This window comes from Podarcis pityusensis, assembly GCF_964106645.2.
Source record: "Podarcis pityusensis genome assembly, chromosome: 3".
NCBI classification, from domain to species: Eukaryota; Metazoa; Chordata; class Lepidosauria; order Squamata; family Lacertidae; genus Podarcis; species Podarcis pityusensis.
This window is the reverse complement of record NC_138026.1, coordinates 58,112,464-58,128,846: the sequence shown is the minus strand read 5'-3', so window position 1 is coordinate 58,128,846 and position 16,383 is coordinate 58,112,464. Positions and strand designations below refer to the sequence as shown.

Below are 16,383 nucleotides of genomic sequence, written 5' to 3'. Positions count from 1 at the left end.
ATTCCCATCAAAATGGATGTTATGGTGCTGTAGCATTGGAAAGAAGACATTTATAGCAACATGGCATTTTCCCCTTGGAAAAAAGAGGTTGCACTGATGGCAAAATCTGGGAAATGAGTTATAAATCATGTATAGATTGTTTGCCATAGGTGGCAAATTACAGAGAATTCAAACATTTGTATATACAAGGTAACTAGGTACATCTAAATAAGAGATATATTGCATTATGTGATGACACAAAGCGTTCTTAATTGGCCTGTAAAATGGTCTCTCCTAGAAAGACAATAAATGGTCTCTCTTAGATACACAATAGATTTCCCAACTGACGAATTAGTAGCTCACTTCTGAAATATCTACCACACGGGTGTGTGTGGAATCAATGAGGAAACACGGCTCTTCAGTGTTGCTCTGCACATTTTCTGAAAGTAAAATAAAATGTCTTTTGCCATGATTATTGAAGCATGTTACATATAGGGTGTCCTGAAAGACAATTTGGAAGCTTCAGTAGGGGCACAACCTGATAGACTTTTATCAGGTACAGCCATAGTTGTCCAAATTCCTTTCATTTGCAAGCCCAATTTAAGGTGCTGGTGCTTTAAAGCCCTAAATTGCTCAAGACCCAAATATCTGAAGTATTGGGAAGTTTTTAATGTTTGATGTTTTACTATGTTTTTATATGTACTGTAAGCCACTAAGAGTGGCTGGGGAAACCCAGCCAGACGGGCAGGGTATAAATAATGGTAATAGTAATAGTAGTAGTAGTAGTAGTAGTAGTAGTAATAAATGATGAATACCTATTATTATTAGTGCTATTTTTCTAGAAAAAGAGGTGCCAGAACTCACAATGAACACCTCCCTCATTCTCTTAGAATGGCAGTGGCACCCACCTGAGAGTTCTGACTGAAAAAAGCTATTAATATTATTATTAAAATTTATAAGCCACTCTTCATAAGAAACCAGAGACAATCAAGACACCAAGGCTCATTTATTGCCTAAACAATGACTCCTCCGATGACTTTTTAATCTGACTTGTTTTAACATTTATTATTTATATTTATCAATCACTTCATAATAAAAATTCTCTAATATTGCTCCAAGATCTGTTGGACATTTCAAAAGACTGTTTTACATATAACACCTATGTAAAACTTTCAAAAATAATTTCTTCATAACAATACATTTCAGGTAGTAGTTTTAGTAGTTCTTCAGTCAATGTCTGTTATACTGACTGCTTCTCTCCTGGGTGCCTTGTCCAAATTATACCAATTATTCCATTCTTACAGTTCAGAATCACCCGGCTCTGAAAACTACTTCTAGTTCTGCAACCATTGAGCCAGGCTATTTTTATGACTTTTAATAAGTTTTAATCTCTGTGGATCTCCCAAATTCCAATATCCAAACTCCATCTGTTTAAAATTCCCCCTTTAATATCTCAAAATGCATTTTAATTGTTTTCTAAATATTAAGAAGGGAAAAAAGCAAAACAAATTTCCTCAGGGAGTTCCATGCAGACTGGAGGATGAAGTTCTGAGAATCACCATTAATTTTTAAAGAAACTGCTCTGTTCTACAAGTGATAAATATTCCGAAGAGCCATATTTTGAAGTCACCTGTGGTGAAGTTAAACACAATGTGTCGTAGTTACGGCATGAAATCCATTCAGTTTACTTGTGACTGACAACTTCCTTGCTTTTTAGACAAAGTTAAGCTAGTTCTCACTCATTATGCTAAGAAGAACAGACATGCAGTCTGTAAGGAAGTAATCGAACGCAGATAATGAGAATAATAGAGGCAACTGCGATGTAAGGCTCAAGGATGAAGAAGCTTAGCCTGTGCACTTATGAATGCAAGGGGCTTACACTGAATATGTGGAGAAGGCCCTAGGTGAGCCCTGACTGTTTTTGTGAAGCAGCTGAAGAATGAGAAGTGGGAAGATGACTAAGAGGCAGACAGGCATCTCTGAAGGCTCAAGAATTTCTCTTTCATTGGAATTACATAACAGGCCCACCTAGAGCAAGCAAGAGTTTTTCTTGGTCTACTTTGCACAACAAAGCAATATTTGCTGCTGAAACTAAGCAAATTATAAGGAGAATCGCTGAAGCAGGAGGGTAGGAATGCCCAAACGTCAGACTCTGCATTCTGTCCAGATTCCTAGAACCAGTTTGACACAGAGACATTTTTAGGGCTGAGTGGTAAAAGATACATAGCTCATGAGAATTTCTCTCCCATAACCTTCAAGACAGTATATGCAAGAAAGAGTTTTCCTGTACCTACATCAGATGGCTCAGGGAGAAGGCTTCTGCCAATTTCATGGCCTTGGTGACCTAGAGCTCTCCAAAACAGTTGCAAGTCCAGATGCTAGGCATTGACATCGGCAAAGCAGAGGGATATCCTATCTGGTTCCCTCTCCTTCCACCCCATAGCTTTAAAACTGAGTTGTCTTTATAAGAAAACAGCAAAAAAGTATAATGAGATATGTCTAGGATATTGGGTGTCATTCAACTATGTAATACTCAGAACATTCCCATTAAAATAAGTGGAACTGTTAGCAATAACTAACTTTGGTTAGCTATTTATTTCAATGGGTCTACTCCAAATATGACTCAGTTGGATACCCCCTGTTAGAAAACATCTCAGAAGAACTACTTTTGGAGATCTGGAAATTGTAGTGTTATGCAGTCTCAGATAAATAGGGGGAAATGACCAGTATAGTCATATACCTTAAAGTCTGCTGAATTCTTTTCTAATTCTATGCTTTGGTTACAATGACTAATGGTGGGAAGTGCTTCACTTTTTGCTGACACCATACATTTTTGTGGTCATAAAGGAATTCAAACCAAAAGCTTATGGGGATTTATCCAGGAACATATACAAAGATGATGATTATATAACAAAGATCCTTTGACTTTGCAGGAATACGTATTACAAGGCAGTGCTAATCATTATTAGGGACCTCAGTGCTTTTCTTTAGGGGATACTCAAGGGTAAACAGTACTGGTACATCTTTTTGTTGTTAAAAAGTGTGGCACTTACTGTAACAACTTCATGGTGAGTACCAGCACCTATTTTTCTAGGAAAAAAAGCACTGAGTAGAGTACAAAGTACCTGCACACTAGAAATGAAGTTCTGAAAAATAGAATTCCCATTAAGTTATCAACTGATAATCTGAAAAAAAAAAGGAATGGCTTAGATCTGAATGACCACCAACAAATACAATATACTTCCTGAGCTTTCATTTTGCAATTAACCTTGTTTAGACAAAAGCCTGTCTGAATAAAATATCTTCAAAAATATGTATTCACAACCCCCTCCCCTTACACATATGTCTTGCATCCCTTTATTCTGACATAGCGCAAGCAAAGAAAAAGAAGAATTTGGTCACTTATAGCTAGGAGCCTGAAATCCACGTATGTGCAAAATGCTAGCTGTAGAATCTACTTTTCCTATCAGTTCTCCCCTTTCAGACTTCCAGCCCCACAGAGGGAGAGAGAGAAAAAGGGAGAAATGAGTAAATCTCCATTTTAATAGCTGCCGTCACACGTTTTGCTCTGTAAGGACTATTTCAGCAAATTTCGGAGGTAATATATGGCATTTTCCTGATTAACAGCCATTTTATACCTTATGTAATTGGCTACAAATCAGGTGGATGTCATAATGTAGCAAGAAAACATTCCCATCTCTGTCGCAGCCTAGGCCTGAGTTCCTGGAGGATATATTACTTGAGTGGTTTACGGGTTTTCATTACTTTAACTAATGTACTACCTGTAGTGCAGAGAGAGAAATTCCAAACTAATGACTGCTTCTGCCTACTAGCTCTTTACAGAGTCTCTATTATTTGTCTTTTAGTTGTGGGCTTCCTATAGGGATTTGGGAGGATTCTAAGGAGACTTTGTTCTGTAATTTTTTTTATTTTAGTGTTCTCTTCCTAACCTAGAAATGCCAAGCCATGGCTTAGGAATTATGTTAATAACACTAACAACATACTGATGCAGCAACAAGTGCTACAAACAAATAAAAGCAATTAATCTCAGGCTCAAATTTGGCTTAATGTCTATCCAGGCCACAATGTGATCCTGTAGGGTTAGAGTAATGTGTGCCAATATATTAACATATACACAGGATAGAGCACCAAGAAAAAACATTAAAGCTTTATGTTTCAGCAAAGCAGTTTCATCACTGTTAGAACCGTCTAATAAAAAAGAAAAATCAGCTCCATAACCCTCCAATTAACCTGTAATAGGGCTTCATGACCATATAGGAGTACTTAACTTGAAATTTTATAAGATGCCTTTGTGGTGATATTGGATTGCTTTAGAAAGACAGAACTTTCCCTTGGTACTGAGAGTGAAGGGGGGAGCAGTAATTTTTAAAATAAAATAATTACTTTTTCACATAACGAAAAGCAATGTCTTAACAACGTGATGGCGAAGGTGTTGAATGCAAAGATGTAAAATGCATGAATGCATGTTAAAATACAATTGCTTTCTGCAATATAGCATAAGCCACTTTGATTAGATTTAGTTGTGTAGCCATCATCAAATCCAGTTTATGAAGTTGTGACTTGCCAGATGATCTTGAGCAGGTTCCTCTAAAGAGCCTTCTGGGGACCATGGGCAAGTGGTAGGTGGGACCAGACGAAAAAGCGGGCAAAGTCAGAGGAAACAGACAGAATGCAGGGCAATGGATGTGACTGTAATTTGTGTACAGTAGGCTGATCCAAAAGCTGCAACCAGTGCAAAATGCAGTGGCTCAGTTGCTCACTGGGGTGGAAATTTAGCTATCATGCCACTGACGGCCAATGAGCTACTGGGCAAGGTTCAAGATACTGGCATTGGTGCACAAAGCCAGATAACTGAAAGTTTGTCTCATCTCCTACATACCCAACCAATCACTGCATTCTGCAGGAGAAAGCATCCTGCAGATACCATCCTATCAGGAAGTTTGCTGTGAACTGTATTGGGATTGGGCCTTTAGTGCATAGCTGTCAACGTTTCCCTTTTTTAAAGGGAAATCCCCTTATTCTGAATAGGATTCATCGCAAGAAAAGGGAAAAGTTGACAGCTATGCTTTAGTGTGATGGCACCTACACTCCTAGCATCAAACAGGTGCCTTCTCTATTGTCTTTTCTCTATTGTCCCTTTTCCAACAAGCATACTAAATGGAGATATCTATTCCAGTAGTGAATGGGAATTGATTTTATGTATGTTCTGTGTAAATTGCTTTGAGATGTCTCATGTGAAGCAATTCATAATTAAACAAATAGCCATAAGAATACATTCTAGCCATGCCAAAGTCAGAGGTTTCTACACACATAAACACAAACACTCATTTAAGTAAGCAAGAGGCATGAATATGATTCAAGGATCTGTTCTAGCCACACAAAAGTACTTGAAAGGGAGGGTATGGAGTAGGGATGGTGAGCTGTGAGGCTTGGAGAAAAGAGGTGAAACCTGCAGGGGGTGGCATGGCTTGGCGAGAGAGCCTTGAAGACTGGATAGAAAGGCTTGGAGGACTGCATTCAGGTCCGAGGTTTCCCACTCTGGATACTGAGCAAATCAGCAACACTCAGGATCAAACAAGACATGCCACTAAATGTGTCATTAAACAGCTTTCCAAATTAATGCAAGGGTACAGGGGGGGATTGCCATATCTTCCTATGTCATTTGTACTCTCACAAACACTGTCTGAAGCATATTAGAAAGAAGGTCAAAATAGATGTGACTCAACGTAATCATTAGAAAGGATGCAGTGTTTTGCTTTTTAAATGAGTAAGGATGGGGGTGACAATTTTCTCCAGGACTGCAATGTGTGGCATCAATGGGAGCCCCCCGCCCACATTAATAGCACCCATAATTTCCATTGGGATTGTGCCTGGGAAGGGAAGAGTCTTTCTCCTCGTGAATCCCTCTAGTCAAACACACTTGGCTGATTCTTCCAAATTATGGTGTGCTTTCTAAAGTCACATCTAGTTTGACCCTCACTCTTGTCTAACTGAAAGGGTGTTTGTGAAAGTAAGATGACATAAAAAGATATTGTAGCCCACTCAGCGCCCTTGGAGCAAGTTGGAAAAACTAGATATGATGCTAAATGTGCCCTTGCATTTAATTTGCAAGTTTTAAAAAAATACAAACAGCATCAACTGGGCATGCTGATAATTACTGGGATTGCAGCATGTGGGGAAGGAAAGCTTCACACCTTTCTTCCTGCTGCAGTACTGAGGACAACCCTTTCTTTGAACCCCTTCATTGAAGGGAAATTCCACACCTGCAAATATCACCTCCAGGAGAGATTTGTTTCAGGACCAACAGCAGGGAGGTAAAATGATTAAACTCCTCCTCCACATCTGCCAGGGTCCCAATAACTATTACCCCTCCTCTAGCAGATGTTGTTTGCATATTTTAAAAATACCTATCCATTAAGTGTCTAGTTTGGCCCTAAATAAGGATGTTATAGTTTGAAGCCACTGCCTGTTCTTCCTTTGTGCATTTCTGTCCCTGGGGTCCTCAGACCTTCTGATACATTATCTTCTGTCCAAGTGTATTCAAACTCAGCCCTCATTTATTCTGACATAAACATCTCTGTTCCTGAGGATAGAGGATATGTTGCTATATCATTCTTCCTATTAGCTTATGTGATCTAGGGTGTTAATGTTAACAAAGACTCTGGTGGCATTTTAGAGATTAACATGTTTATTATGATTTAAGCTTTCACAGACTAGAGTTCTCTTGCTTGGTACAAAAATGCACACGACTGAGTACAGAGGGAATAAATGTAATAAAGTACCCAATGGCCATAAATTCCAATTACTGGCAGCACTGTTTAGTTTTTTCCTACCTGTATGTGTGTGGATAGACACATGTGTGTATGCATCTTACAACTGAGGTTAACACTTCATTTATCTAAAGTAGTGGACTCTAGTTCATTCAAGTTTATGCCATAAACTTTTAAGGTGCCACCAGACTCCTTGTTTTTGCTGCAACAAACTAATGTGGCTGCCCCTCTGTAGGTCATTGCTTTAAATTTCTATAGTGAAACAGTGGTTGAGAGACTGTAAGTTGTTCCAAACTTCCAAGAAAGTTCCTGATTGAATTAGGATCTGAACGTAAGAGACTGTTGTCACCATAGGTGGGTATACAGTTCGTATGGAAATCAAGTACTGATTATAGAGACAGAATTGTAAATCAAAATATTTTCCTATAGAGATATTTGCACACTAAGACCACAGTAGATCTCATTAGCTTTTCAATGAAACCCAATTATTGCAGGGAAAGAAAAAGACATACCTTTAACATCATTTGCCTGCCTGTTGGCATCGTTAAGAACCCTGAAGCTTTTTTGCAGAGCATTCTTGGCACCATCCTTTAATGATCCTTCTGGACCAGACGCCTATAGAAGAAGAAAAAGAGGGAAAAAAGACCCAACAACCAACTACTGTCAGTGAAATGCATGCTAAGCAGCAGGTTCAGGAATTGAGAATCCTCAGAAAAAGTAAAATGGGGTAATTTAGTTGAAGCGTCATGAAAATTTGAAATGATCATCAATGCACTTTAAAGTATGCTCTTAAATCACTATGATATTTATCATACAGAACTAATAAAATATTTTTCATATTAATTTGGGTCTTACATCAAAGTAAATACCTTTCAGGCAGCCATGAAACAGAAAATGAGAGCAGGGCTGAACTGGGGAGCAGAAATTTCCTTTTGTTTTGTTTTTTTTAAAAATATTATTTAGAACAGATTTGAAATCTATAAATTCTTTCTGCATCTATATGAATACAGCTGTCTATCCCTAAAAATATGTATGAGACGGCCTACAAACATTAGAAAGAGGATTCTGCCAGTATGTTTCCGGAGCCAAACTGAGCCTGCTGTGACATAAAACACATCTGTGGAAGTGTTATGATGTCTGTATATTAAGATGTGTAAAGAATGTTAATAAGCTCGTGTGGCATAGTGGCTGAAGGGTTGGACTACTGCCAGGTAGATACAAGTGCAAATTCAACCTCAGCCATGTAGCTCACCTGGTGATCAGAGCCAGTTAGCCTCTTCATCTAACCTACCTTACGGAATGACTGTGAGTTTGTAATAGAGGAAGGGAGGCTCTCTGGGTTTCTTGGAGGAAAGGTGTTATAAAAACTTAACAGCCAACATATGTGGTTAAAATAAGAGCTTGATTGCTGTTATTGGCAATCAGCTTGTACGATTCTTTGAGCCCTTGTATGTGTCTGTGTTTTAGAGTGGGAAGGCAGAGTAATAGCAAAAACGTATTCTGTTTCCTACCATAAATGCATTGGGAAGGACAAATATACAGTGTCTTGTCACTCTGGACTGGGACTACAAGTCCTAGCATCTTTGATGACTATGCCTAATCTTAGTCCTATGAGACTTTGCAAGAGGTTTTTAATGCAGTGTCATCAAAAGGTTTAAGGCATTCAGTTCTATTTTCATTTTCAGCAAATTAGACCTGACCTGTGTAGGATAATGGACAGCAAGCTGAAGCTTAAGGCAAGGATGATGACGATGACGACGACAACAACAACAACAACTGGGAGCCAGTCCAGACCCAAAGGATTGTTTGTTGGCCTTGCCTACCTTGGATAGGGTCATATTACCCATTTAGTAAAAATATCAAAATAAAGTTGAAATTCATGAAAATCTATTTATGCAATTTGTTTTCTCTTATTAAATATTCAAATTATTCTTCAAAATGGTATTCCATCAGATGCAGCAAAACTATACACCTGCCACATTAGATTATATTTCTTCTATTCTTTCTCCCTTCAGATCCAGAGGCACCGGGGTGATCACTGCACTAGTAAGGAACTACCGGTATATACTGAAAGATTGAGATGATGATGATGATTACTATTATTGCTATTAACAAATAAAATGTTTTGTTGAATGCACAGTAAAAAAGTTCAATAGGCATAATGAAGATGTGAGAAGGTCAATTTGCAATAAGGCAAAAAGGAGATGCAAGTTGGATATGAGGCTGAGTAAATACACTCAGCATAACACATAAGCAGGGAATTTTGACTGCAATACATGCACTGTAAAAAAAACTATTTGCACAAGCTATTCAACAGATCGGTAGAGATTACTCTTTATCCAGCACTAACTGGCACTGATGTGCATAACATTTTACACAGCTAAAGTAGGAGCAGATCAAACTTTCAAAACTGAACTGATCATTATGATTGTCATAATGCTCTATACATGATAGCCAGCATGTAATGGAAGTTTTAGAGCTGAAATCACCATGTATGGTAGACTTTAAATATTGCAAGCACCTCTGTGTAGAGAAGGATGAATGTTTTATGCATTGGTTTTGATGTGTGAAGACATAACAAAAACTTGCAATTGGTTGTGGCTTCTCAAGACATGTATGATGTTTGTTAATTGTAATATATCTGCATAACATCACACATGACTATGTGCAACTTTCACCTTTTTTCCTAAATGAAAATGTGTGAAAAATTGTAACTTTTGGAGATACCCTGAGATCATAGGAATTATCCTGTAAGAACAGTATTGTACTACAAAAGCTTAAGAATAGAACAAACAAGAAATGGAAAAGGAAAGAAATAAGAATTACCAAATGTGATTGTGAATAAATACAAGAAAGACTGTGAGGAAATATGGCCCAGTTAAGTCATGGCAGAATAGAGTAAGAAGAATATTGGCTGCTCAAGCAAAGCATTGTAGAGTAAAAGTAGCTTTGGGGTGGGGGAAATCTGAGGACTGTGAGATATCTATTAAAAGTCTAGTAAAAGGCAAGCAATAAATATACCAACACTGCCTTAATGAAAGCAATAAAACTTTTCCTCACAATTTAAATAGTCTAGTATAGAGATTAGGGGTAGGATTCAGCGAATGAGTCCCACAGCAGAATTATGCCTGTGTATTTTTGGGGACTTCTGCTTGCACAATGGGGCTGCCCCCTCCTACCCCCGCTTGCCTCCCTTCGTGTGACATTGATATACTCCCCCAGTGTCTCTATACTGAAGCTTCTATAGGAATTAAACTGTATAAGAAAAAGAAAGAAAACAAATTTGTTAGCGATAATTAGGTAATTATAGTATATATAGCACCAAACCCTTTCACAGCTTGATGGCTTTACTGCATTTTATAAAACACCAGCATTTCCTAAATATACCGTATGTTAAGCCTTTATTATTATTATTTTTTAAGGATCCTCAGTTCTGAATTGGATCTTTTATCATGATAGAACCCAGATTACCATCGCCATCCACACAAGTAATGGGCGATGTAAATCTACTTTAATAGTGGAAATACCTCATCTGTGATGAATTTATTTTGCTTTAGAAGCAAAGAAGAATTCATCATTTAAGGCATGAGACGAATTCATCTGTCATATTTTAATACTGCTTATCTTTCTAGTTGCCACTTAGTCTTCATTTAAGGATTCTTAGGATTTTTAACTGTTGGCTGCTCTTAGCTTTAAAACCATGCAGTCCGCAAATCCAAAGCCCATTGTGAATAGAAGGCAAGAGGCAAAGGGATTCTAGTAGCAGATGCACAATCATGCTGCCACAGGCATGAAAACCCAACCATCTCCATTTCTTCCCTTGGTGAATCCAGGAACCTGCTCTTCCCCAAGCCCACAGGCATCTCATACCAGGGACAGGAGTGAATTATCCTGGAGTGAAGTGAACAAGCAAATGAATAGAGGATCTTTGATCACCATGTGCATAGCATATGGTGCTGTTGACTGCCCAACACAGCTATGTAATTGCAGGGCAGGGTTGTATGTCATTCCTCTGAGCATGTAGGGAAGGACTGTAGTCAACTAGTTCATTCATAACAATATAATCTTAAGAATAAAAAAACAGCAGCAGCACATCGACAAATTGCTACTGGAAAACTTCCTTGTACAGAAGTTGACTTTTTTTATAATGCTTCATGAAAACCTTGGGTGGTAGTCAACTAAGTTCGATTCAGATTGGACCTACTGAAATAAACCTGATTTAGCTGTGTTCATTTAATTTCAAGGGGCATACTCTGAGTAGATCTTAGTTGCAAACAACCATTTGGTGGCAAACTTGCAGATTACTCTACTATGTGAAATAGGGCTGTGAGTCCCAAATTGTCACTGGAGTTAGATCTCTGTGTAACACATTTCAGGTGTAGATACTGGTAAGCGTTCTTCTGTTTGACTTTACTTCTTTGCTACGACATTACAAGCAAGCTGGTCTTTGAGACACTTAACAGCCAAAATCACGACTGTTCTCTTTTCTTAGGATATAGTCTCTACTGCTTTTCTTGCTTACTGAGATGATGATTACCAAGGTCCTAGGAACTTTTAATGGTGCATTTGCCTGTGAATATCATTATATTTTCTGCAGAAACTGTAGAATATTATGTTTTGTCACACTGCACACACTTGTAATCAATCTATGTAGACTCCTTCCTGAGTACTAATGTGCGACTTATACAGCTTATTGCTTCTATAATACATTCCACAGGTCACTGTTTTTCTGACAGATGTTCAACAGCAGATGTTCTGTCCTCCCCAGCGAAGGAAGGCACACATCTGATAGTTAACCCTTTATTGACAAGAAATGCACTTACAGCAGCTTCTACTGTGCTACATCCCCCCACACTTCTAGCCTCTAGTCCCTGCACAACAGTTACAGCAACAGGGAGACCCCACCCTCCTGCCTCCTTATATACCACCCCCACCACCAACAGGTGGCCTGCAACCTGCAAGTCCCCCCCCCCATGGAAGTTGCTGCCGTTCTTCCCACTTCAAGCCCCTCCTGCTTCTAGAAGACAGCAGGGCAGGCGAAGGTGGGGAGTCTACTGACCTATCTGTTGGCTGAACAGCCTCTTCTTCTTCCATCACTTCTGGTGCACCTTTCTCTGTTGCAGCCTGCCTTGACTCTCCCCACTTCCCTGACTCCTGCCTGGCGGGTGGCATCAAACTTCATAAATCACTGGCTCTCCCACCTGGGTCATTCTCCTGGTCCCCTCCCTCTACCCCACACTCTTCAGAGACATGCCAGTCCCTGACATCGTCTTTGTTTCCTGGTGTTCTGTCACATACTACATGGACTATTGATGTAAAAACTGTTAGGATTCATTTTCTGTGTTGCAGTCATGCAACACAGAAATTTTATCACATCATTTTATCACATGATGGTGTATGTTTTCATTCCACATTGTGGGAAGTAAAGGAGACAGGATGTTTTTATTACTGTGTTTCCATGATGTAGGATTTTTGTCTTTTGTTCTTTCTCTTTGCTGTCTGATGCTGAAGAGGAAGGAGCTGAATTACGATGCTCTGAGTGTGTATATGTAAATAAATGTAGTTTAGTCAAAAAGCTGCGCTACTGAGTCTGAATGCTGACTGCCTATACTCTGCTGATCCTGAAGTGTGCTGATGCCTCTTGGTATCAGTCGCTGTGATGTTCGGGCTGGAGAAAGCATTTGAAGCTCCAAACCGACCAGGAGGGAGAGAACATGCCAGTGGGGCATGTGTCTCTGCCAGACTCCTACTCATGTGTAGGACCTCCTGACAAAAACATGTCGCTTTTACTACAGATTGACCTTTGTTCCATTCAGGGCTGAACAGCAGGTTTTCCTGGGGAAAGCAGCAGGATAGATGAAAAACCTCTTGGATCCATGCCTAGAAAGAACAGGACAAGTGGAAAACCTCTCAGGCCTGTGCTTTCTAGGCATGAGACAAGCAGAAGTGTGGATGGGCCCATAATTATGTATTGTGCCATGATTTGTGCCCTGTAAAGGGAGGTGCACCACCAGTGCGGCACATGACCATGTAAGGGGCAGGTGCAGCACAGAAAAACAGTGGAACAGTTACAAAGACTGTGGAAACCATGTAAATAGGACTTGACAAGTTTTTGTAGGAAGGTCAGAAAGACCACAGACTTGGTGTTGAAATGAAGACGGTGTAAAAGACATTGACTCATATTTTTCTCTTTTAGGAGACCATACAAACTAAAAAAAAGAAGGAAACATTCAAAGGAATTGACAAAAAAAAGGCACCAGTCTCAAAAGATGTGGTGGAGTAATGCTTTTGAATAGGTGTTAATAAAAAGCATATTTGGCATCTTTCAGAATGATAAAAAGGAGACTCTTTGAAGGAAACATTATTTTCTCTTACCAGTTGTATAGCTTCATTGGCACGAGCCTTTGCTCCTTTGGCAATTCCATCAGCTTCATCAATATAATCCTTGATATTACTGTAGGCCTTAAAAGCTACAGTGGCATTGAAAGAGAGGTTTTTAGCTTCGTCAAGGATTCTGTTAGGATACAAAATACACATAACTTTAAAAACTCCACCGGCAGTTTCACAAGCTAAGGCTGCAATCCTTTATTCAAGTACTTGGGAGTAAACTGAACTCAACGGGACTTAGTGCTGGATAGACTTGGCTCCGTTGGTGTGTCTTGTCACTACAAACCTACTAGCTGGATCCCAATCAGAAAGGGCAAACAAGTCTGAGATGTGATGTCAGTAACCCTGCTCACCTAAGTTTCTGATAAACTTAATGCTGCCAGAAGCTCTACTTTTTCTTTGGACTGTTTGTCATTAATCAAAAGACAAGTGCAAACACTTCAACCTGAGCTCTGTGTCTTGTATTTGGCAATGTTAGGACTAGTGAGAACTTGAGGATTGAATGGTGAGGATGTTTGGGAATCCCTGATCTATATTCAAAGATGTTTAAAATAGAAAAGGTGTTATTTATTTCTGCCTGTTAGAGAATCCAACAGTGTAATCAAGTTGATATACAAAACAACAAACTCATGGTTAACATACCCATCCAATATAGCAGATGAATCATTCAGCTCAGCAGCATGGGCCTCTGCCTGTAGCACCTTTTCTGGAAGCTTTCTGTCTTTGATATCTTGGGACAGATCATCTATTTTATCCCTTAGATTATCTGTCAAAGGACTTATAGTATCCCGGACATCATCCACATACTAAGAGCAACAAAACAGGAAAGTGTTTAAACAACTGAACGCAGAAATCATAGCCCCGCACCATTATTCACCCATTCATTTATTTAAAAAACATGTATTATTTATTCTGCTAAGAACTCATCCAAAAAGCTAGATAAGCTGGTCCCCAGGTGGCTACCCATCTGGATGTCGGTCACCCTCATGGCTGCTTGGCTCCCAACTACTTCAGGCTCTGTCGTCAGATATACAGATTTAGTGGATGACAAAAGGAAACTATAAAGGGGAATTATTCCTCCCCAAATCATTTTCTACAGATTTATTTATTTATTGCTTTAAAGGCATAATGAAAAGTAATTTCCCCATTAGCCATCTTCTGGGTTGAGGGCCTCCACTGCAGAAGACCCCCAAAGACCTGAGGCTTCTCTGCTCCATCACAGTAGGAAGTTTCTGGAGAAGGATGACCCCCAAGCAGCACTTGTCAGCAGAGGGGGCGCTAATGATAAGAGGGAGTGCTAAAAAATAAGGATGCACCTGCTGCTGCTACTATATAAAGACTTGGTTTCAGCTTGCTTGTGGTTCAAGTCTCTGCCTTGCCTTGAGTCTGAACACTGCCATGCCTTTGCCTTTACCTTGCCTCACCCTCTATCCTGTCTGAATCTTGTCCCACCTTGCTTTGTCTTGCACCCACATGAGGCCTTGCCTTGCACAACAGGGATATTTATGAAAGAGAAATTATCCCACCAGATTACCACACACTAGTCCAAAAGGAATTAGGAGTGAAGACTAGAGATGCCAGTGTAACTCCTGATTCTGGCTGGGGCTTGGCTATGACTTTTAGGAGCTTGTAATGTTTGGTTCAAAGGCAAGGAGAAAATCAGAATCACGAAATTCGTCAGATTTTAACTTGGCTTTTCCAGGCCAATAACCATGCAGAGCATGTCACCCATCCTTATGAAGACAGTTATATATCCTAAGTATGGTGACTTTTTCTGTCCCATGAACAAATGCATCAGAGTGTAGCATGTGTGTGTCAAAATCAATTCCACAACAGTTTAGAATGTTTGTGGTCTGGTTCACATGCCACCGTAAGCCGAAGAAAAAACCTTGGCTGCAGATCATAGGTAAGGAGAAGACAGTTTAACAATAAATCTCTGTGGTGCAATGGATCAGTGTGTCTGACTGTAAACCAGAAGGTTGGTGGTTTGAGCCTACCCAGGGATGGCTGTGGGCAGGATTCCTACATTGCAGGGAGTTGGACTAGATGACCCTTCCAACCCTGCAATTCTGTGATCCCAGGTTTGGACAACACAAAAAGCCAAACTTTGACTTGGCTGCCATGCAGCACTAAGCTAAAAGAAACAGGGAGGAGCAAAGCAATTGTGGTTTCCTCCCTGGGAGCCAGCACATTTTCAGTGTCCTGGTAAGATGTGGTTCTGTGCAACCACAGCTAGTCTGTCTTCACCCTTTGATTTTATCATGGGAATACATACATGGGAAGATGGCAAAGTTGAAAGTTTCCAATAGATATAAATCACATTTGACTGTTATTGCTCCTACTTATTTATTAATTAAATCTATATAATGTCCTTCTTCAAAAGGCCACAGAATGGTTTGCAACAAAATACAAATTGAAGCAGTTATATACTAGTAAATGCATTTATAGTAAGAAATACAGGCGGCAACCATTGGGGGGGGGGTTCCATTCCTGGCCCCCTGCATGTCACTGGAGTATGCAGAAGCCCCCCGCCCTGTTACCCCCATTATGTCCACCACCGTCCTGCCTTCTTTCGCCTTCACATGGACCCATGCGTCGGCTGTCAACTGGACGCACGCAAAATGGTTGCTGCCTGTACATAATAAAATAAAATATTTCACTGTTGTGAAAATCTGTTTCTTTGTGCTCATCCTTCAACCATATAATATTTACCTCCACAGCTAAATTGATTCCATTTGCAAGGTCATTAGCTTCACTAAGGATGTCATTTCCTTCTTTTAGAGTGTTTTCGACCGCCTGTCGTCCATCTTCTAAAGCTTGCTTCTTTTCCTATAGATTATATTTGTTTATGTGAGGAAAATGGCTCAAAATGAATATGCGTTTGTTTTTATATTTTATATTTAATAAAACATTGTGTCCGCAGCACTTTTGTTGCTTATTTTGTGTTATGAAGTACAGGAAGGTGTTTTTAAGAAACCTCAGGATTTCTACCTTCTGTAATATGAGATTTAGGAAATTGCATACGAAGCTGAGTAAGTGATTGTAAAATGCTATACATCTGGTTCATCTTTCCAGCATTCTGTGAAAAATGTCATTTTGGGGAGCTTGCCATGATCTGAGGAATCTGATTAAAACAGAGAATTCAAAGGGATGATTACATCATAAAATTCTACAGAGAAGAAAATATTTTAATTTTCTGCATCTTCCTTCTCTCTACCTTGAAGAA

General features: G+C 39.4%; 1 protein-coding gene and 1 long non-coding RNA gene across 8 annotated transcripts in view; one reads left to right on the top strand and one right to left on the bottom strand.

Annotated features, from left to right (window-relative positions):
* LOC308473927 overlaps window positions 1-11,663 on the top strand; it is an 80,482-nt gene extending 68,819 nt beyond the window's left edge. The window contains exon 3 of the long non-coding RNA XR_013984411.1: window positions 8,456-11,663. This is a non-coding gene — a long non-coding RNA (uncharacterized lncRNA). The remainder of the gene's footprint in view (window positions 1-8,455) is intronic.
* Window positions 1-16,383, bottom strand: part of LAMA2 (laminin subunit alpha 2) — a 380,508-nt gene that overhangs the window by 60,675 nt on the left and 303,450 nt on the right. For all 7 annotated transcript variants that reach the window (XM_080999463.1, XM_080999466.1, XM_080999467.1 and 4 more), the window contains 4 exons: window positions 15,870-15,986; window positions 13,800-13,963; window positions 13,146-13,284; window positions 7,283-7,385 (listed from right to left, as the gene is read on the bottom strand). In XM_080999463.1, coding sequence (XP_080855589.1) covers window positions 7,283-7,385; window positions 13,146-13,284; window positions 13,800-13,963; window positions 15,870-15,986 — 523 coding nt within the window. The remainder of the gene's footprint in view (window positions 1-7,282; window positions 7,386-13,145; window positions 13,285-13,799; window positions 13,964-15,869; window positions 15,987-16,383) is intronic.